We start from the raw sequence: 22962 nt of genomic DNA, 5'->3' as shown, positions 1-22962 counted from the left end.
TCTGAAGAAGGATCTCGACCTGAAACATCAAACTTTCCTGCTCCTCTGATGCTGCTAGTTCTGAAACTTGCCTTTTTTGGTAAGATCTTGAGGTTCTTTCCTGTAGCCACTTTCATCACAGTGTTATCTGGAGGTTTTCCCATGAGGGACATGCTGAGTAGACACAGAACTTGTTATTGTTTGTTGTTTAGTATGTTCTGGAAAGTATATTTATTAACATTTTTGTTTCGCAAATAACAAAACACTCAGCATCCTTCATGATCATTCTATTGCCAATATTTTTATATCCATTAAATAAATATGGTGGATTTTAAAATATCCAACTTAAATTGAATTAGCATAAATAACTTGAAGCAATATGTTTGGGATTCTGGAACTGTTGTCAAGGAACACCCTGTACAATTATCAAAGAACATGACAATTCTGTCATTATAAGACATTGACCAAAATGTACTTAAAATTATATTTGTTGGGATATGGGTGATTTTAAATATGAAATGCACTGATTGGTTAAACCCAGCTATTTAAAAGTTTTAGAGGGAATTTCACCTTATTAACAGTGACTTGAAATCAATTTTCACTCATCTATGCAGCTTCAACATAATGATCTCTCTTTTTACCAGCACTCCCCATTGCCAATTAATTTATCTCTTACTGAGACCAAATCAAGGTGTAATTCATTCCAGTGCTGACTCATCTTCAAGAGAATAGTCTAAAACAACATCAATGAACAGATTCTTAGAATCAAAATAGTAACAGCGAATCTAAACAGAATCCAGGAATGCTACATTTTCAGAAAAGCAATTTACATATTTTTGCTTGCGTCTTTGTGTTTGTAACTGATATTCGAGCCATAAATTACAGTGTGCAGATGTTTTTTATTCTGCCATCTGTTGAATGTAGTCATTTAATAACTTTATGGGAGGCTATTCACAAACAGAATAGCCTGAATCAGTGTCTACAAAACAAAGCCTCACCTTACGAGAGGGAAGTAGACACAGGTGAGACACAGCACGTCTGTTGTCCCAAGAGGTGGGGGTAGCTGAGCCAAAGAAGCCAGAACCTGATTGACATCAAATGTATAATTAAAGTCATGTATACATCTTTAATCCCAAGGCACAGAGTAATAAATATACCAGTTTCCCCATCAGACCTCATCAAACAGTTTTTCATCTAATTTGTTGTTTGTTAGTAGGAATATTCTGTATGTCTAGTATTTATTTCTGTGCACCAAACATGCTACTATCCTCCATATATTATGAATCTATCCCCAAGTTATCTCTTTATATTATCGCACATCAAAGTCCCATCAGTATGGAAGGGAACATGATTCATACAATTGGACATTGTGGTGATGCTATGAAATACAGACGAGTCAATCTTAGTGACTAAATTAAAAGGTTTAGGTTTTGGATTGGGACAAAAATACTTAAGAATGAACTGGAACAGTTAAAAATAGCCAAAGTTAACTGATCTGAAAGTAGCCAAGCTCAAAAGGAATGTTTAAAAGAGCATGGCTGAAACTGTCTACTACATCCTGAAAAGGCTATTCAAAAGTGATTACCTGAACATTAAAATGAATTATCACAATGTATAGGTTACAATGAGGCCTTCGGATATCTCTGGTGGATAACATGAAGTGGAGGTGCCGGTGTTGAACTGGGGCGGACAAGGTCAGAAATCACATGATACCAGGTTGTAGTCTAACAGGTTTATTTCCAACAGGTTATTTTCGAATAAACCTGTTGGACTATAACCTGGTATCACGTGATTTCTGACCTCGTGGATGAAACATCTTGACAACTGAATGGAAATGACTTAAACTGGAAAATCCTTTTGCAAAGAGAAAGATTAAATAAATTTAGCAACTCAATGTTGGTCATGCATGCGGCCATATGCCACCAACACCAGCAGAATTATATATTCAACCACATTCTGTGACCTGGCATGTCCTTGACTCTACCATTAACATCAAACTTCAGGGCTGATCTTCATTCTTGGAAGATTGCAAGGAGTTATGCCAGGAGCAGTACCAGGCATTCCTAAACATGATGAATCAACCTCGTGATAACAAAGTGTGAGGCTGGATGAACACAGCAGGCCAAACAGCATCTCAGGAGCACAAAAGCTGACGTTTCGGGCCTAGACCCTTCATCAGAGAGGGGGATGGGGAGAGGGTTCTGAAATAAATAGGGAGAGAGGGGGAGGCGGACCGAAGATGGATAGAAGAGAAGATAGGTGGAGAAGACAGTATAGGTGGGGAGGGGATAGGTCAGTCCGGGGAGGACGGACAGGTCAAGGAGGTGGGCTGAGGTTGGTAAGTGGGAAGTGGAGATGCGGCTTGAGGTGGGAGGAGGGGATAGGTGAGAGTAAGAACAGGTTAGGGAGGCAGAGATGAGCTGGGCTGGTTTTGGGATGCAGTGGGGGGAGGGGACGATCTGGGCTGTTTTTGGGGTGCAGTGGGGGAAGGGGAGATTTTGAAGCTTGTGAAGTCCAGATTGATACCATTGGGCTGCAGGGTTCCCAAGCCGAATGTGAGTTGCTGTTCCTGCAACCTTCGGGTGGCATCATTGTGGCACTGCAGGAGTCCCAGGATGGACATGTCGTCTAAGGAATGGGAGGGGGAGTTAAAATGGTTCGCGACTGGGAGGTGCAGTTGTTTATTGTGAACCGAGCGGAGGTGTTCTGCAAAGCGGTCCCCAAGCCTCCGCTTGGTTTCCCCAATGTAGAGGAAGCCACAACGGGTACATTGGATACAGTATACCACATTGGCAGATGTGCAGGTGAACATCTGCTTAATACGGAAAGTCATCTTTAGGCCTGGGATGGGGGTGAGGGAGGTGGTGTGGGGGCACCATCCTCCCTGGACTGACCTATCCCCTCCCCACCTCCCACCTATACTCTCCTCTCCACCTATCTTCTCCTCTATCCATCTTCAGTCCGCCTTCCCCTCTCTCCTTATTTATTTCAGAACCCTCTCCCCATCCCCCTCTCTGATGAAGGGTATAGGCCTGAAACGTCAGCTTTTGTGCTCCTGAGATGCTGCTTGGCCTGCTGTGTTCACCCAGCTTCATACTTTGTTATCTTGGATTCTCCAGCATCTGCAGTTCCCATTATCTCTGTATCAACCTTGTGAAGCTACTTCGCAGGATCACTTCTGTGCCAAACAGCTGAAGTAGAATGTTGGCCCCACAAAGATCTAAGATCTGTAATTCCACCACCAGCAACCATGAATAGTAGGGGATGATTAAACTACTTTCTGAAAGAGGATTGTACACAAACACCCCCATTTTTCAATACGTGGGGAGCTTGGCACATCAGTACAAAGACAAGACTGATCTATTTGCATCCAGCTTCAACCAGAAGTGCTAAATGGATGGTCCATTTCAGTTTTTGTCAATGAATCCCAGCAGTGCTGTAGTTCAATCTGCAGCTAATTTGATTCACTCCACATGATATCAAGAAAAAGCTGAAGGCACTGGATACTGTAAAGGCTATGGACCCTGACAATATTCTCACAATATTGCTGTAGACTGGTGCTCCAGAACTAGCAGTGCACGTAGGCCCCTAGAATATTCCTATCAACAAGCAGTAAAGTTATTTCAGTACAGCTACAACACTGACATCTATTGAGAGATGTGGATAATTGTCCAGATATGTCCTATCCAAAAACAGCACGACAAATCTAAGTTGGCCCATTACTGACCCATCAGTCTACTCTTGATCATCAGCAAAGTGATGAAAAGGATCTTCAGCAGTTTGATCAAGTCAGATTTACTCACCAGTAACCTGCACTCTGATGCTCAGTCTGGGTTCCACCAAGGTTCTTAGCTCTTAACTGTATTACAACTTTGGTCCAAACATGACCAAACAGTTGGATTCTACAGGTGAGGTGACAGAGACTACCTTTAACGTCAAAGTAGCATTTGATCAAGGAACCCAGAAAAACTGGAGTCAGTGGGTATCAGGGTAAATCTCTCCCTTGGTTGGATTACTACCAAGAACAAAGGAGGATGTTGGAGGTCAGTCATCTCAGTCCTTGCAGGAGTTCCTCAGACACAATCATTTTCAGCTCCTTCATCAATGATCTTCCCTTCATCATACTGTCAGAAGTGGGGATGTTCATTGATAATTGCACAATAGAACATAGAACAATACAGTGCAGAACAGGCCCTTCGGCCCTCAATGTTGCGCCGACCTGTGAACTAATCTAAGCCGTTCCCCCTATACTATCCCAATGTTTAGCATAATTTACTAGCCTTCGATGCTGAAGAATTTACGGTCAAATACAACAAGACCTGGACAACATTTAGACTTGGGTTGACAAATAGCAAGCAATATTTGGACCATTCCAGTGCCAGGCAACAACCATCCCCAGCAAGAAAGAATTAAATCATCTCCCCTTGCCATTTCCAACCCTCGATGCCACATGATCAGCATCTTGGGTTTACCATTGATTAAAAACTGAACTGAACCAGCTATTTAAATACTGTGACTACAACAACAACTCAAAGTCAGGGAATATGAGAAACCCATATCCTGCCTCCCCCAAAGCCTGTCCATCATCTAAGGCAAAAATGAGGTGTAAGACGGAATACTCCCAGCTTGCCTGGATGAATGCAGCTCCAACAACACTGAAGAAGCTTGACATCATCCAGGACAAAGCAACCCTCTTAGCTGGCAAATCCTCCACCACCAAGGTATAATGGCAGAATGAGTCCCATCAACAACATGAACTGTAGTTAACATGGAATACTTTATCAGTAAATTGCCTTCCAAGCCACCTGGCATTCTGACTTGGAACTATATCGCTATTCCTTTACAATCTCTATGTCAAAATCCTGAAACTCCTTTCCTAACAGCTTGTGGCGAACTTAAGACCAGAAGAATTGTAGTGGTTCAACAGGGTCACTCACAATGACCTCCTCAAGGACAATTAGGGATGCTCAATAAATACTGGCCTAGCCAGTGGTGCCCACATCCAATTAACATTTTTATTTTAAAATGGGCCAAAACTCCTGTGAATTTACAAGGTATAGTCTTAAATAGATTCCTTTGTCTTCAGAGAGTGACAGATAATAGATTGAATTGCCTGGATACACTGACATTCCCAAATGATTCAGCCCAGTCAGATTTATACAGTGACTGAGTGATGCAGCCACAAAGCAATCACATCAAAAATTCTCTAATTTATTTCAATGCTATATACATGCAGATCTTGGCAGGTAGCTGCTGCAAACATTCAAGTTGTTCTTGGATTCAAGCTGCTTTATGTGCAAGTCAGGTATCTAAAGTAATTACCCTACCACAGTGATCAGATATATGAGATCCACCAGAATGCTTCTAGCTGAACGCCAGCTGGGAGGCTACACATTAACAAGTGCACAGAGCTATTACGGTTTCAGGGAAGAGGAAAACTAAAACTGCTTTGCACAGATGGACTTGAAGTAATTGTTATAAGCAATAACTGAAGGGAAAGCCTGGACAAAATTGAGGAGAATCTCGCACAATTGTGGCTCTGCTGTACCACATTGACTACGTGGGTTATCTATTAAGCCATCAAGGGAGCTCCATGTTGTTTCTTCCATCAAAAGAACTATAGTCTGCTCCCAATACTCATGTAACTGGAGATTTGTGACCCAGAAATAATAAGTAATCACATGTAAGGGATGGGGTAGACACCAGAAGTAAGTCAGCTCCTTGCAGTAATTCTCATTGCTGACATTGGCTTACACTTTGTACCACACACTTGGATGGGGATTGGTTAGCTCACTTGGCTGGATAGCCTATTAGTGATGCTAACCACACAGGTTCAATTCCCACACTGGTTGAAGTTGCCATGACTTTTGTTCTTGGCCTTCACCTGAGGCATGGTGACTGTCAGATTAAACTCACTATCAGTCATCTTTCTTGAATGAGAGAATGTGGCCCTATGACTCTCTGGGACTACAGCAACTTTACCTTTGTACTTTACACAAAGTGGCTGACATCATCAAAATATTTTATCATTAGCTTGTAGAAGGCAAGTAATTCAGTCCTTGTTATACATGATAAAAATATTTATAAATTACCTGTATCATTGTCAGGGAAAGTTGGCACTGAAGCTGAAGCAGAAAGCATTTCCTAATTCCTGAGCTCATTTGTCGAGCCTAGGCAGCAATAAGATATCAGGATTGAACAAGTTCTAAATAGATAATCGATGTTAACAAAATATGCCCTCTTTTGACATACAAACATCATTGGAGACTTTGATAACCTTGTGTTTTTTTTAAATACACACCATTTGCAAAGATCTTCCAGCAAAAGAGATTTTGAGATTTATAGATTCCCTTTAGACCACATGGGAAATACCTTAGATGCTTAGCCCTTCCTTCACACCTTGCAAGGAAAATAGCTTTCTCTCTTCCCACTGGTTCCCACCTCACCAGATAAGTGGGCTTGGTCTGCTCAGGTAGCCACCAAAGATCTCATGTGACTACTTCAAAAAACAGCACGGATGTTAACAGTCATCCCACAATTAATACCAGAAAACCAGATTATTGGACCATTTCACATTGCATTGGGAGACTGTTGTGTGTTAATTGGCTAGTTATGTATCCGACACTCCAACAGTGACTGTATTTCAAAAGTACTTCATTGGTTGGAAAGCACTTTGGGACTTTCTGAGTTTGTGAAAGATGTTACATTGCAAGTTGTCTCTTTAACAAAATATTTAATGCATTGTTATCAGGGTTTTTGTGCAGAAAAAAGGCATAAATAGAAAAGGCAAGTATTTTTTTACAAATGAAATTATTCTATTGTTAATGTCCTATAATCAGGTAAGTTTTTTTGACCAAACTTCAGGTTCCATGGAAAGGGGAGCTTAGTTTATAATTAAATTGCTCGAAATCATTTCAGTCACAAAATACGATACGGAAGAGGCCCTTTGGCCCATTGAGGCTACACCAACTAAATTACTCTAAATCTACTTCAGTACTTGGCTCATAGCCTCAAATGTTGTGACATTTCCAGTCTTCATTCACACACTTCTTCAGGTTTGTGTTATTTCGTGTCTCGATTACACCCCCTCCCCCAACAAGACATTCAGGATTCCCACTACCATCTAGATGAAAAAAAATCTTCAAACCCTTTTTAAATCTTCTGCCTTTCACCTTAAAATTATGCTCCTTGTATTGACCATGCAGAACCTGAAGATTAAAAGTAAAAATTACCAATACTGGAAATCTGAAATAAGCACAGAATATTTCAAAAGAAAACCCTCTTTAGCTTTTACATGCACCCAATAAGATGATGCAACTAGCTGGAAATGTCCAGGAGTTTCCAGGGTTCATAGATTTTATTCCCATTTGTACAAAATCCTTAATAAAAACCAAAAGAACAGCAGATGCTGTGAATCAGAGACAAAAATAGAAATTGCTGGAAAAGCTCAGCAGGTCTGGCAGCATCTGTGGAGAAAAATCAGAGTTAATGTTTGGGATCAAGTGAACCTTTCTTAGAATCAAATTCTTACTACATTTTAGGAACTTTTAAATACCTGTTTGATTAGCTCAATTATGCTGATGTTGCCATGGTTTCTGAAGTGCACCGAACTTGCTAGGCTACCAAAGAGGCTGGACAAGTAGACTGGAGTAGTTTTCTGTGAGCATAATGTCAAATGTTCACAGTCTTTGTGGCAAGTCTGCCTGCAGCAAGACGGACTCAAAGGATCCAAGGAAAAGCTGCAAGTTTAACAAGTCAAAGGAAAAGTTTCATCACTCGGCTGGTTAAACTGCAAGCAATTTACAGAGTTCAATGATATTAAGCTCACTATCTACAGCATTTCATAAAATAGGCAGATTTAATCAGGACTCATTTTGAAACATTCCACTTGATACTTCTTTATCACTAATGCTGTCTTATTGCTCTCAGAGGAAAATGATTTAGCCCCTCAATCATGGCTGATCTGCAATTTAACGTAATGGGTTGAATCTGACCTGAAATCAGCTAAGTGATCTTTTCATCAGGTTTGATGGAGGATTCTTCTCTGCAGGATCTAGCAAGTTTTCTTGCACGATTATCCCAGACTTGCTTCATTAACTATCCACCACACCTCTGTTGTGCGTTTCTTGTCTGATGCTAGCCCAGTTTTCCCACTTGCTACACCCCCCACTGCCAGGATATCCCAGATCTCTGGAGCCAGTGCCATCTTGGAACACCATCCATGTACCCAGTCTAGCATTGGCAGTTTAGAGTTGCCCACACTATACATGAGTGGCACAGCAGCTACAAGTCAATGCTTTCCATTCCAATATGGGTGACACGGCTCAACACTTCCTTGCAAGATGAAGTGCACGTTCTGAACCCAATCGCTTTTAAGTAACAGACCACGCAGCTCATCTGTCCTTAGCCACATCCCATGTCAGAACAAACAAAATTGAGCATTTGCCTCTCAGAACAGAGACAAACTGCAACAATTTTATAGGCAGTGAGTGATCACTGCATCCAGTTCTCATCTACTGAAACCAGGTGTCATTCAAGTCTTGTCTAACTCAGAGTGCAGCAGCATTAGGTGCAGCATTGTGCAGAAGGCAATGTTATGCTGCTAAGTGTCCTCATCCTCCTACTTAGAAGATTTCTCCTTCTCTTCTAATTTCCATCACATATCCTCTTTGTTTAATCCGCTTGTGCAGAACACAGTTTGCTAGGATTATACTGCACACTCTGTCTGCAATGCACTACAAGGCCCCACTAGTCTGATCCAGGCAGTGGAACCTCATTTTCAATGGGCCTATCATTTGTTCCACCATGGTGCTGGTTGAAGAATCACCTGCATTGTATCTACAATCCAGCTCAGCCAGGTGATAGTATAGTTTCCCAGTAACAATCCTGGAAAGATATCTGCAGCGTTGTCAAAGATGTAGGCATCATGTCAACCTATTCACAAACTTCTAAGAACTGATACAAATGATGTAACAACTGCATCTTTTGTCGTTCTCTGTTTTTTGATAGTGGAATAAAATAGAAAAGGACTGTTTTCAAAATTAGGGACAGAGGAGGAGTTTATTGCACTTTTAAAAACAATTTACTGGAACTCATAGTAAGCTGTGTTAGCACTGTTGCCATACAAGAAGTGGGGGTGTTAAAATAAGACTTAACAGCACCAGTGTGTGGGTGCAGAGAGTGAATCAGTCAGCAAGATGTAGCTGATTGGTTTGTGTAAATGTAACCAGTTGTGAACGAAAACAGAAGTTGCTGGAAAAGCTCAGCAGATCTGGTGGCATCTGTGAAGAAAGAATCAGAATTAATGTTTCGGGTCCAGTGACCCTTCCTCAGTTGTGGCTGCCAGAAGTCACCAACCTAACAACAGCTCCCTGATTGACTCCTGGGCAGGTCAGCAACTTGGGGGTTTACAAAAGAGAGGCAGAAGCCACCAAACTGAGCAGGTTCTATGTCATGTGAGGCTGGATGAACACAGCAGGCCAAGCAGCATCTCAGGAGCACAAAAGCTGACGTTTCGGGCCTAGACCCTTCATCAGAGAGGGGGATGGGGGGAGGGAACTGGAATAAATAGGGAGAGAGGGGGAGGCGGACCGAAGATGGAGAGCAAAGAAGATAGGTGGAGAGGGTGTAGGTGGGGAGGTAGGGAGGGGATAGGTCAGTCCAGGGAAGACGGACAGGTCAAGGAGGTGGGATGAGGTTAGTAGGTAGCTGGGGGTGCGGCTGGGGGTGGGAGGAAGGGATGGGTGAGAGGAAGAACCGGTTAGGGAGGCAGAGACAGGTTGGACTGGTTTTGGGATGCAGTGGGTGGGGGGGAAGAGCTGGGCTGGTTGTGTGGTGCAGTGGGGGGAGGGGATGAACTGGGCTGGTTTAGGGATGCAGTGGGGGAAGGGGAGATTTTGAAACTGGTGAAGTCCACATTGATACCATATGGCTGCAGGGTTCCCAGGCGGAATATGAGTTGCTGTTCCTGCAACCTTCGGGTGGCATCATTGTGGCAGTGCAGGAGGCCCATGATGGACATGTCATCAAGAGAATGGGAGGGGGAGTGGAAATGGTTTGCGACTGGGAGTCGCAAACCATTTCCACTCCCCCTCCCATTCTCTTGATGACATGTCCATCATGGGCCTCCTGCACTGCCACAATGATGCCACCCGAAGGTTGCAGGAACAGCAACTCATATTCCGCCTGGGAACCCTGCAGCCATATGGTATCAATGTGGACTTCACCAGTTTCAAAATCTCCCCTTCCCCCACTGCATCCCTAAACCAGCCCAGTTCATCCCCTCCCCCCACTGCACCACACAACCAGCCCAGCTCTTCCCCCCCACCCACTGCATCCCAAAACCAGTCCAACCTGTCTCTGCCTCCCTAACCGGTTCTTCCTCTCACCCATCCCTTCCTCCCACCCCCAGCCGCACCCCCAGCTACCTACTAACCTCATCCCACCTCCTTGACCTGTCCGTCTTCCCTGGACTGACCTATCCCCTCCCTACCTCCCCACCTACACCCTCTCCACCTATCTTCTTTGCTCTCCATCTTCGGTCCGCCTCCCCCTCTCTCCCTATTTATTCCAGTTCCCTCCCCCCATCCCCCTCTCTGATGAAGGGTCTAGGCCCGAAACGTCAGCTTTTGTGCTCCTGAGATGCTGCTTGGCCTGCTGTGTTCATCCAGCCTCACATTTTATTATCTTGGAATCTCCAGCATCTGCAGTTCCCATTATCTCAGGTTCTATGTCATGATCTTTCTGTAGTAGAAGTGCCTGAAGCCTGAAGAAAGCAAGTTACTTTTTCCCACCAGTTGCTATAAGCTATTGCCTTAATACAGTAAGTAAGAGACCTTGTAATTAGGAAAACAATTTCTCTGTGCATCTTGAAAAGAAGTGAAGGAACCTGGAGGTAGATGGTTGAAGCACAGAAGGTCTAGAGACGGAAAATGAGCATCTCATCAAACTGTGTGAACTGGTGCTTTTGAACTGTATTTTCCCAGGTTTTCCCTCCACCCCTATAATACCAATTTTGTTTTTTGTTTGTCCAGGCCTATATGTGTGTTTAGAGCTTTTAGAAGAAGGTTCAAGTTTCAAAGATAGTTATATGTTGATAGTTAATGGTCTTGTTTACCTGTGGCCATAACTTCTTTACTTGAATAAACAACAGATCTTGTTAAGTACAGGAACCTGGTCAGTGTTTTCTGAATAACCCAATTTCATCAGACAGTTAAACCGGAGTCTTTACATACTTTGGTTAAATCATTAATTTTTGTAGGAGACCCGGAGTAGTGGGACTTGAGAATTGATGAACAGTCGCAAGTGGGTTGTAAAATGGACACAGGTCATTTGTGCATTGATGCACTGGAATCTTAATCAATTGATGAACTCAGCTGCCTTATGGTATAGTCCCCTCAGTGCGATATGTGCTCAGTCTATCATGCCTGCCACTGGAATGAAGCCAGTTATCTTACTAAATAGACAGGTTTGTCCAGTTGTGAAATTGGAGATGTCCAGAACTGTAAAGTTAACATAATCACAAATGAGCCCAGTGAGAGCATAAAAAAAAGTGCAGTGGGGATTTCAGGGGAAACCACTTCACCCCCCCAAAAAAATGAGAACAGGAGTTCACTACCACACAAATTAGTTGATGTTAATGGCATGAATGGATTTAGGATGAACCCAGACATATGCTTGTGAGAAAAGGAATAAGAGAAATAGTTAATAGTGTGAGATAAAGTAGGATGGGAGGACACTCATGAATCATGATCAATTGTGAGCTGAGTGAATTGTTACTGCGCTGTAAATTATATATATTATGCAACAAAGAATTTTCACAAAGAGTCCACGAGAAAACCCACAGAAGTTCTATCCATTTATCTCATTGGACTGGTATAATGTCCAAATATGACAACATACTAAATGAAGCAGTGATACTCAGTGATAAAACTGAGGGACCTGTATGACTGTTTCCTTCTTATTAAATTCTTGCAAATCTACTATGTCCTGATATTCATTCTAGTGCTGGGAGTAGGTAATGCAATACAAAATACAAATCACTGCTAGGTTTGAATAGAGATAATGGGAACTGCAGATGCTGGAGAATTCCAAGATAATAAAATGTGAGGCTGGATGAACACAGCAGGCCAAGCAGCAACTCAGGAGCACAAAAGCTGACGTTTCGGGCCTAGACCCTTCATCAGAGAGGGGGATGGGGAGAGGGAACTGGAATAAATAGGGAGGGAGGGGGAGGCGGACCGAAGATGGAGAGTAAAGAAGATAGGTGGAGAGAGTATAGGTGGGGAGGTAGGGAGGGGATAGGTCAGTCCAGGGAAGACGGACAGGTCAAGGAGGTGGGATGAGGTTAGTAGGTGGATGGGGGTGCGGCTTGGGGTGGGAGGAAGGATTGGTGAGAGGAAGAACCGGTTAGGGAGGCAGAGACAGGTTGGACTGGTTTTGGGATGCAGTGGGTGGGGGGGAAGAGCTGGGCTGGTTGTGTGGTGCAGTGGGGGGAGGGGACGAAATGGGCTGGTTTAGGGATGCAGTAGGGGAAGGGGAGATTTTGAAACTGGTGAAGTCCACATTGATACCATTAGGCTGCAGGGTTCCCAGGCGGAATATGAGTTGCTGTTCCTGCAACCTTCGGGTGGCATCATTGTGGCACTGCAGGAGGCCCATGATGGACATGTCATCTAGAGAATGGGAGGGGGAGTGGAAATGGTTTGCGACTGGGAGGTGCAGTTGTTTGTTGCGAACTGAGCGGAGGTGTTCTGCAAAGCGGTCCCCAAGCCTCCGCTTGGTTTCCCCAATGTAGAGGAAGCCGCATCGGGTACAGTGGATGCAGTATACCACATTGGCAGATGTGCAGGTGAACCTCTGCTTAATGTGGAATGTCATCTTGGGGCCTGGGATAGGGCTGAGGGAGGAAGTGTGGGGGCAAGTGTAGCATTTCCTGCGGTTGCAGGGGAAGGTGCTGGGTGTGGTGGGGTTGGAGGGCAGTGTGGAGCGAACAAGGGAGTCAAGGAGAGAGTGGTCTCTCCGGAAAGCAGACAGGGGTGGGGATGGAAAAATGTCTTGGGTGGTGGGGTCGGATTGTAAATGGCGAAAGTGTCGGAGCATGATGCGTTGTATCCGGAGGTTGGTAGGGTGGTGTGTGAGAACGAGGGGGATCCTCTTAGGGCGGTTGTGGCGGGGGCGGGGTGTGCGGGATGTGTTGCGGGAAATACAGGAGACGCGGTCAAGGGCGTTCTCGATCACTGTGGGGGGAAAGTTGCGGTCCTTAAAGAACTTGGACATCTGGGATGTGCGGGAGTGGAATGTCTTATCGTGGGAGCAGATGCGGCGGAGGCGGAGGAATTGGGAATAGGGGATGGAATTTTTGCAGGAGGGTGGGTGGGAGGAGGTGTATTCTAGGTAGCTGTGGGAGTCGGTGGGCTTGAAATGGACATCAGTTACAAGCTGGTTGCCTGAGATGGAGACTGAGAGGTCCAGGAAGGTGAGGGATGTGCTGGAGATGGCCCAGGTGAACTGAAGGTTGGGGTGGAAGGTGTTGGTGAAGTGGATGAACTGTTCGTGCTCCTCTGGGGAGCAAGAGGCGGCGCCGATACAGTCATCAATGTACCGGAGGAAGAGGCCTACACAGGCCCCAAACCCCACCTCTTCCTCCGGGCCATCTCCAGCACATCCCTCACCTTCCTGGACCTCTCAGTCTCCATCTCAGGCAACCAGCTTGTAACTGATGTCCATTTCAAGCCCACCGACTCCCACAGCTACCTAGAATACACCTCCTCCCACCCACCCTCCTGCAAAAATTCCATCCCCTATTCCCAATTCCTCCGCCTCCACCGCATCTGCTCCCATGATAAGACATTCCACTCCCGCACATCCCAGATGTCCAAGTTCTTTAAGGACCGCAACTTTCCCCCCACAGTGATCGAGAACGCCCTTGACCGCGTCTCCCGTATTTCCCGCAACACATCCCGCACACCCCGCCCCCGCCACAACCGCCCTAAGAGGATCCCCCTCGTTCTCACACACCACCCTACCAACCTCCGGATACAACGCATCATCCTCCGACACTTTCGCCATTTACAATCCGACCCCACCACCCAAGACATTTTTCCATCCCCACCCCTGTCTGCTTTCCGGAGAGACCACTCTCTCCTTGACTCCCTTGTTCGCTCCACACTGCCCTCCAACCCCACCACACCCGGCACCTTCCCCTGCAACCGCAGGAAATGCTACACTTGCCCCCACACCTCCTCCCTCACCCCTATCCCAGGCCCCAAGATGACATTCCACATTAAGCAGAGGTTCACCTGCACATCTGCCAATGTGGTATACTGCATCCACTGTACCCGGTGCGGCTTCCTCTACATTGGGGAAACCAAGCGGAGGCTTGGAGACTGCTTTGCAGAACACCTCCGCTCAGTTCGCAACAAACAACTGCACCTCCCAGTCGCAAACCATTTCCACTCCCCTTCCCATTCTCTAGATGACATGTCCATCATGGGCCTCCTGCACTGCCACAATGATGCCACCCGAAAGTTGCAGGAACAGCAACTCATATTCCGCCTGGGAACCCTGCAGCCATATGGTATCAATGTGGACTTCACCAGTTTCAAAATCTCCCCTTCCCCTACTACATCCCTAAACCAGCCCAGTTCGTCCCCTCCCCCCACTGCACCACACAACCAGCCCAGCTCTTCCCCCCCACCCACTGCATCCCAAAACCAGTCCAACCTGTCTCTGCCTCCCTAACCAGTTCTTCCTCTCACCCATCCCTTCCTCCCACCCGAAGCCGCACCCCCATCCACCTACTAACCTCATCCCACCTCCTTGACCTGTCCGTCTTCCCTGGACTGACCTATCCCCTCCCTACCTCCCCACCTATACTCTCTCCACCTATCTTCTTTACTCTCCATCTTCGGTCCGCCTCCCCCTCTCTCCCTATTTATTCCAGTTCCCTCTCCCCATCCCCCTCTCTGATGAAGGGTCCAGGCCCGAAACGTCAGCTTTTGTGCTCCTGAGATGCTGCTTGGCCTGCTGTGTTCATCCAGCCTCACATTTTTTTATCTAGGTTTGAATAGAGCCCAGATTGAAAAGGTTAAATTTTCCATCTTTTTAATGACGACAGATGCCAAATAGTTGGGTAATTAAGGCAGTCCCAGGTTGCAAATGGAATTTGTACGCAAGTCAGAACACAATGCAGGAAAATATAAAGGAGCCTTCATACGTTAGCTCTTTAAAATTACGCCTCTGCACGAGATCGTATTTGCAAGCACAAGCGTTTGGAAATCAAACGTTTTTAAATCCAGAACCCCTTTTCATTACTAATTCTTTTGCTTGGTTGTGAAGTTGGAATCACAAGTATAAAAAAAAATCATTGAATTCAGGTTCAACAGACGAAAGAGCACAAGATATGCAACCTTTCTACATACTTGATCTGGAAACTGCTCTATATTGAGACGGAGTGTTCAAAATACCAATCTGTTCTCTTTCCAGCCAGAAGATGCCACATTCTGACAAGCATGAACAGATATAATTTTGAAGTACAGAATGACACATTGTCAGGGTATGGCTTAAATATTTACCTGATATCACTCTGTAGAAAAATTCCAATGTTCCTACTGTTAAGAGAACTTCCAAGGCAGCAAACCACTTCTCCATACTCCTGCATTATTCTCACCATCTCGCACATGGCTTTGAGGAGAGAGAAGGCAAGTCAGGTGGAGCAATAACACTTGGCACAATCTCAAGAAGTGTGTTCATTGAAAATTCATTTGAGAATTGATGACACTGCTGCTCTTTAATTTGGGGACAACTGCAAATGTATCTGTGTACTAACAGAGGTGTGAAGCTGCCGTTAATTTGATGAGGGAATGAGCAGATGATCCAGGACCAGGAAGAAGCCATTTAAAGTAAATTCATCTACCTCTGTGGCAGGACACTTACTAAATTCTTCTCCATTCAACAACTTTCTGCCCATTTCGGGTGGCAACTGGTGAGTTGTATATTTGCATACAAGTAGCTCTGAATATACAATTGTTGTCTTCAGTTGCTATCAGAGATACAATGCACTTAATAATCTCCCTCTGTCTAAAGGTGTAATTGTATAGTATTCTACGACTGTAAAATATGTAGTAAAAGTGCAATTTCCTGTTGCAGACTATTTCTTTCCCCGTACTGTATTTGCTCCTTTTTAATAGAACTTAACTGCAGCATTCTTGCAAGTTCTACCATGGACTGGAGAATTCCTCAAACTACAGCACATCGCATGTAAATGTTCCTTGAAATTAATTCGCAACACCCTGTTAAAAGTCAGAATTGAGACTATTTTCAAGAACATTTTTACATCGTGGGAGTGGGTTTGAAGGTTGCATTGTAACCATGGCTTACTTCTCTAATTTGATTTGTGCTCCTTCTTCTACTCCTTAGACAATGGAAATCGTAATAAAAATCCAACAGAACGTTAGATGCTGGAAATCAGAAACAAAAACAAAAATGAAAATTGCCAGAAAAACTCGGCAGGTCTGGCAGCATCCGTGGAAAGAAATCAGAGTTGAGGTTTCAGGTCCAGTGACCGTTCTTCAGAACTGATGGTAGCCAGGAAAAAGTTGACATATATGCAGAAGATGGGATGGGAGGGGAGGAGAGTAAGTGAAAGATGGAGATACAGCCCACAAAGAGAGAAAAACAGTTGGACAGACAGAGCAACAGTTAAAGGTCTGTTAAGCAGGTTAAAGCACTGCAGCAAAGCTGAGACAGAGATGCTAGCCAGGGATCATTATAAGCGTTTCTGAAGAAGGGCCTAGGCCTGAAACGTCAGCTTTCCTGCTCCTCTGATGCTTCCTGGCCTGCAGTGTTTATCTAGCTCTACACCTTGTTATCTCAGATTCTCCAGCATCTGCAGTTCCTACTATCCCTCATCAATATAAATGTGTTGAGGTGGCAGGCAACTGGAAGCTCAGGGTCTTCTACAAAGCAGTCGCCCAGTCTGTGCAGCGGTTGTCAGCTGACTCTTTCCTACGTACCATCAATTCTGAGGAATGGTCACTGGACACAAAACGTTCAATCTGATTTTTCTCCACAGATACTGCTGGACCTGCTGAATTTTTCCAGCAACGTCTGCTTTTGTGAATGGAAATTATAATGTTTTGTTAATGTTATGACATCAACATGTTCACCGCCAATCAAATTAGCATATACACAGGTTAAAAATACTTTATTTTTCTCTTTAACTGTATATAATTTCTTTCCAATATTTTTCTTATTCCTTTCCTCCCCTCTAAAATGAAGAGTTCGATTGGATTTCTGCCCAGTGTTTATTACAGTGGCCACAAATAGTAAGGATGAAGAAATTGTATACTGCTGAAAAAAGACACATTTTGTCAAGGCTTTTTGTCCTGTACTCATTAGATCAAATTTGCAAGAAATGTCAAAATGAAAGGGAATGACATTTATACTATACAGTATAAAATATTAATATCACAAAACAGCAAAGTTATAATGAACAAATAATGTGTGGTGTGATGTTGATCACAGTATAAATGTTGCCCAATGCACCAATAAGATGTTCTGCACATTTCAAAAATGATTTAACTCCCATTCTAATAACTCATCTGAGAGATTGCGCATCTGACAGTTCAGCACTACTACAATAATGCACCACAAATGTCAGCCTAGATTTTATGCTGAAGTCTCAGTGGTAAGAATTGAAGCTGGAGCTTTCTGATGCAGAGGTGAAAGTGCAACTGACTGAGTCACAGCTGACACCTAAAACCTAATTCTTGATATTCATTGAATCCCTACAGTGTGAAGCAGGTCATTCAGCCCATCGAGTCCATAACCCTCTTAACAGCATTCCACCCAGACTCTGACCCAACCCCAAACCACCTACCATATTCCTTGTAAACCTGCAGGTCCCATGGCTAATCCATCTAGTCCACATCCCTGGACACCTTGGGCAATTTAGCACAGCCAGTCCACCTAACCTGCACATCTCTGGGCTATGAGAGGAAACCAGAGCACCCAGGGGAAACCCACGCAGACAGAGGGAGAACGTGCAAACTCCACACACACAGTCAGCCCAAGGGTGAAACTGAACCCGGGTCCGTGGTACTGTGAGATAACAGTACTAACCTCTGAGCCTCTGTGCCTCAAATTGATATGAGGTAAAGCTAGACATGTGGATGCCAATCCTAATTTGTTAATTTTGCTGGGACTTACTTATTTTAATGGAGACAGTGAAGACTGCAGATGCTGGAGGTTAGAGTCAATAAATGCGGAGCTGGAAAAACACAGCAGGTCAGAGGGCATCCAAGAAGCAGAAAAGTCAACATTTCAGGCTGAAACCCTTCATTAGGCTTGAGAGGTGGAGGGGAGCCCAGAAAAAGGGGCTTGGGGCTGGGGGAGGGTAGGTGAAATGGAGAAAGGGGTTCATAACCATGATTAAATAGCAGCGGTGGGGTTTATAATGATTGGTCAGTGGGAAGGTTGGAGTGGATAGGTGAGTACGGAAGATGGACAGGTTGGGAGTGGTGAGATTTTGAAAGTGGTGATGCGGGTAGGGCGTTATTGTTGTTGGTCAGTGAGAAGGGTGGAGCAGATAGGTCAGTCAAAAGATGGACACATTTGGGGAGGAAAGATTTTGAAGCAGGTAAAGTCAGTATTCAGGCCATTGGACTATATGCTCCCAAGACAAAACATGAGGTGTTGTTCCTCCAGTTTACATTTAGCCCCACTCCGACAGTGGAGAAGGCCAAGGATGGACATGTCATTAGAAGAGTGGGAGGGGAAGTTAAAGTGGATCACAACAGGAAGGTCAGGTGGGCTGGTGCGTGCAGAGTGCAGATGCTCCACAAACCGGTCCCCAAGTCTGCATTTGGTCTCCCTGATATAAAGGAGACTACACCGGGAGCAATGGATACAGTAGATTAAGTTATGTGAAGAGCAGGTGAATCTGTGCCAGATATAGAAGGATTGTTTGGGGCCATGGATGGAGGTGAGGTGGGAGGTGTAGGGGCAGGTGTTGCACTTCTTGTGATTGCAGGGAAAGGCAGTGAGTGTGGTGGAGGGACTGTGGGGAGTGTGAAGCTGACGAGGGAGTCACAGGGAGAATGATCCCTGTGGAAAATGAGCAGAGCTGGGAGGGAAATATCTTTTTGGTGGTGGGGTCTGAAAGTTTGTGGCAGAATGTTGGAGGATGATGCATTGTATTCAGAGGTTGGTGGGTGGTATAGAACATAGAACATAGAACAGTACAGCACAGAACAGGCCCTTCAGCCCACAATGTTGTGCCGACCATTGATCCTCATGTATGCACCCTCAAATTTCTGTGACCATATACATGTCCAGCAGTCTCTTAAATATGTGAGGACTAATAGGACTCTATCTATCCTATGGTTGTTGGAGGGAGAGGGTTTGGGGACAGAAGCATAGCAAATAGGGGTGATGCGGTTGAGGGCATCCTTGATAACAGAGGAGAGGAAACTAGGGTCTCTAAAGTAGGAGGATATCTGTGAAGTCCTAGAGTAGAACACCTCATCCTGGGAGCAGATGCAGCGGAGGCAGAGGAATTGTGAGTAAGGGATAGGATTTTTGGGATAGGAGGGTGGGTGAGAGGAGTTGTAGTTGAGGTAATTGTAAGAATCAGTGGGTTTGAAATGGATGTCAGTGGTGAGTCGGTTACTGGACATGGAGAGGTCTAGGAAGGGGAGGCAGCTGTCAGAAATGGCACAGGTGAATTTCAGGGCAGGGTGAAAGTGTTGGAAAAGTTGATGAACAGTTTGAGCTCCTCACAGGAGCACTAAGCAGCACTGATACAGTCATCAATAAAGCTGGGAAAGAAGTGGGGAATGGTGCTGGTGTAGTTGTTGAAGAGGGACTGCTCCAAGAATCCTACAAAGAGGCAGGCATAGCTCAGGCCCATGCAGGTGCCCATGGCCACCCCTTCGGTTTGTAGGAAGTTGGGAGCAATCAAAGGAAAAATTGTTGAGGGTGAGGACCAGTTTCACCAAGTTAATGAGTGTGTCGGTGGAGGGGGGCTGGGCGGGCCTATGGGAGAGGAAGAAGTGTAGGGCTTTTAGGCCATCTTCATCAGGGATGCAGGTGTACAAGAACAGAACGTCCATGGTGAAGATGTGATCTTGGGGGCCGGGGAATTGAATGTTTTGAAAAAGGTGGTGGGCATGGCTTGTGTCCTGAATATAGGTGGACAGTTCCTGGACCAAAGGACAAAGAATAGAGTTGTGGTCGGAGGAGATGAGCTCAATGGGGCAGGATCGGGCAGAGACAATGGGTTGACTGGGGCAGTCGGGTTTATGAATCTTGGGTAGGAGATAAAAAACGGGTAGTGTGGCATTTGAGAACTATAAGGTTGGAGGCTGTGCTTGGGAGATTTCCTGAGGTGATGAGGTTGTTGATGGTCTGGTTGATGATGGCTTAATGATCAGAAGTGGGGTCGTGATTGCGGGGATGGTAGGAGGAGATGTCAGAGGAAACTGGAGGAACAAAACCTCATATTTCACCTTGGGAACTTACAGCCCAATGGCCTGAATATTGACTTCACCAGCTTCAAAATCTCTTCTCCCCCAATCTGTCCATCTTCCAACTCACTTATCTGCTCCACCCTTCCCACTGACCAACCACAATAAACACCTACCTACATACTTTTCTTACTGTCTGTTGACCTTTCAAGAATAACTTCCTCATTTAAAATTGATCTCACCTGTTTGGGTATATTCTAACTACTGGGAAAAATGCAGCCAGCAACCAATATATGGTGGTTGCGCCATAAGATATAAGAGGAGAGTTAGGTATTTGGCCCAACGAGTCACCGCTGCTACTTAATCATGGTTAATATATTTCCCAATGCCATACTCCTGCCTTGTCCCCATTAACTTTGATCCCCTTAATAATTAAGAACCTACCCATCACTGTATTAAAGACTCTCAATAACTTGGCATCCACAGCCTTCTGTAGCAATGAGCTCCTCAGATTCACCACCCTCTGGTTGAAGATATTCCCCCTCATCTCAGTTGTAAAGGGTCATCCCTTCACTCTGAGACTTTGCCCTCTCCTAATCTCTCCTACCAGTGAAACATCCTCTCCATGTCTATTTTATTCAGGAACCTCAGTATTCTGTACGATCACACTGACTCTCCTGAGAAATAGAAACAAAAAACTGTATCTACAATTTTGATTTAAATGAATCGAATTCCAAAGTAACTTTCTATTCTGTGTTTGTCAGGAAATCAAAAGTCTGTTCAGGCTCTGACATTTCCATTTGGTTGAAAGTTACTGTCATTGCTTTGTTCTAAAACAAATTAGTTTACAATGTTTATCATACATATAATGCAAAATGGTTTCCAGCATTTAAAAACGGTTTCAAGAAGCAATGATTAAAATAAACACGTTGGTATTTTGTAATGTCATTGTCATGTTTTTGTTCACACTTTTCTTCAAATATATAACACTTCAACAGCCCTATTTAAACATTCAGAATAGATATTTGGTATGTGAACAAGTGGCTGTAACAATGCCATACAAGCTGTGGCCAGTGGATGGCACTGTGAACTGGGTTGGTAAATTCTCTTAAAAATAAAAAAACAAAAGAACTGTGGATGCTGTAAATCAGGAAGAAAAACAGAAGTTGTTGGAAAAACTCAGCCGGTCTGGCAGCATCTGAGAAAAAAAAATCAGAGTTAATGTTTCAGGTCTGGTGACCCTTCCTCAGAAACATTAAACCTTATCAGTGCTGTAGTTATTACAAATACATTTGTTTCATTGAACAATATTGGTATCAACATGAATCATTAATATTTATACATGATTGTCAACAAATAGTAAAGTGGAGACAATATTGTAAGGCAACCTTGCACAAGCACAGCAATACCAGATTCATCTGCATCAGTAATGCTGGAGGTTTTTTTTTGAGAGTGCCGTAGACCAAGTTATATTGTCAGCGGAATGGTGTGAGTGCATAAATAAGCTTACACTGTTGGCCTTACACTGCACTTGTTGAACACAAAGGGGTGTGAAGTTTCCCTTCCAATGAGGTCACATGCTTGATGCTAAGTTCTGGACTTGTGCTGGGCTGACATTTCACCATATATTCTGCATTGTTGGTAAGCCAACACAGTTTGGAACATTGCAAAAAGTATGGCACTACCACTTCAATAGATAGTTTCCTTCTGGGCAGAATTGCCCTTGTACATGATGGAACAATGCAACAACATGCATCCCTATAACATCTTTAACACTGGGCCATTTCAGCACGTAAAATTCCAGCATGTAGGGCCATTTCACAACTGAACGCTGTTGAAGTTCAAAGGGCAATTTGGCACCAGAAGCAGTTTTGGGATTTTAAGCATTGTGTGATCTCCCTCTAAAATAAGGGTGATATTTACATTCACATTTCTCGCCTACGTTCACCCACTTAACACCCGGTGATGTATCAGTACTTACTTTCTGCAGTACAGTCTGTAAAAAGCGGAACCAAAAGAGGAACATTGTCAACATGTTCCAGGTGTGGCCGTATGTTCTCAATTCCCCTGGGTAATTTAGCCTATGAAACAAATGTCCAGTTATATTTACAGCAGACCTTACAACCTTTATTATAATTGAAAAACAACTTCCACCCAAACCTTCCACAAGGTATATTATCACAGTTTTTAAAGTCTATGGAAATCATGGGATCTCATGGGCATTATTTATGTACAGTCCAGTATCCTAAGAAATTTGGAGAGATGTCATGGGGAAGGGTTTGGCTAAGGCTGGGAGGAATGTAAACATGTAATACCTATTTTCTCATCCTCCTGAAAGCTCTGACACATTTGAGGGACTGCCTTACGGTCTCCAAACAATATTTGGTGCCTTGGCCAAGCTCCTGAACTCACCTCTGAAGAATGATCACTTGACTAAGCAGTGGGTAAACATCCAGAACCTTCAGGACCATACATTAAACTTCAGCACTTGCTTTTAAAGAGAAAGCAAGAAATT

At 44.3% G+C, this 22962-nt stretch overlaps 2 protein-coding genes across 2 annotated transcripts in view; one reads left to right on the top strand and one right to left on the bottom strand.

Annotated features, from left to right (window-relative positions):
* Positions 1-22962, top strand: part of LOC125462223 (GRB2-related adapter protein-like) — a 272985-nt gene that overhangs the window by 108660 nt on the left and 141363 nt on the right. The window lies entirely within an intron of this gene.
* LOC125462439 (transmembrane protein 94-like) overlaps positions 1-22962 on the bottom strand; it is a 156705-nt gene that overhangs the window by 57156 nt on the left and 76587 nt on the right. Inside the window, exons 19-24 of the mRNA XM_059653874.1 lie at positions 22429-22528; positions 15555-15663; positions 7535-7718; positions 6072-6149; positions 978-1063; positions 72-153 (exon numbers count right to left, since the gene is read on the bottom strand). Coding sequence (XP_059509857.1) covers positions 72-153; positions 978-1063; positions 6072-6149; positions 7535-7718; positions 15555-15663; positions 22429-22528 — 639 coding nt within the window. The remainder of the gene's footprint in view (positions 1-71; positions 154-977; positions 1064-6071; positions 6150-7534; positions 7719-15554; positions 15664-22428; positions 22529-22962) is intronic.

This window comes from Stegostoma tigrinum, chromosome 23 (genome assembly GCF_030684315.1).
Source record: "Stegostoma tigrinum isolate sSteTig4 chromosome 23, sSteTig4.hap1, whole genome shotgun sequence".
NCBI classification, from domain to species: Eukaryota; Metazoa; Chordata; class Chondrichthyes; order Orectolobiformes; family Stegostomatidae; genus Stegostoma; species Stegostoma tigrinum.
This window is presented reverse-complemented; position numbering and strand designations above follow the sequence as displayed.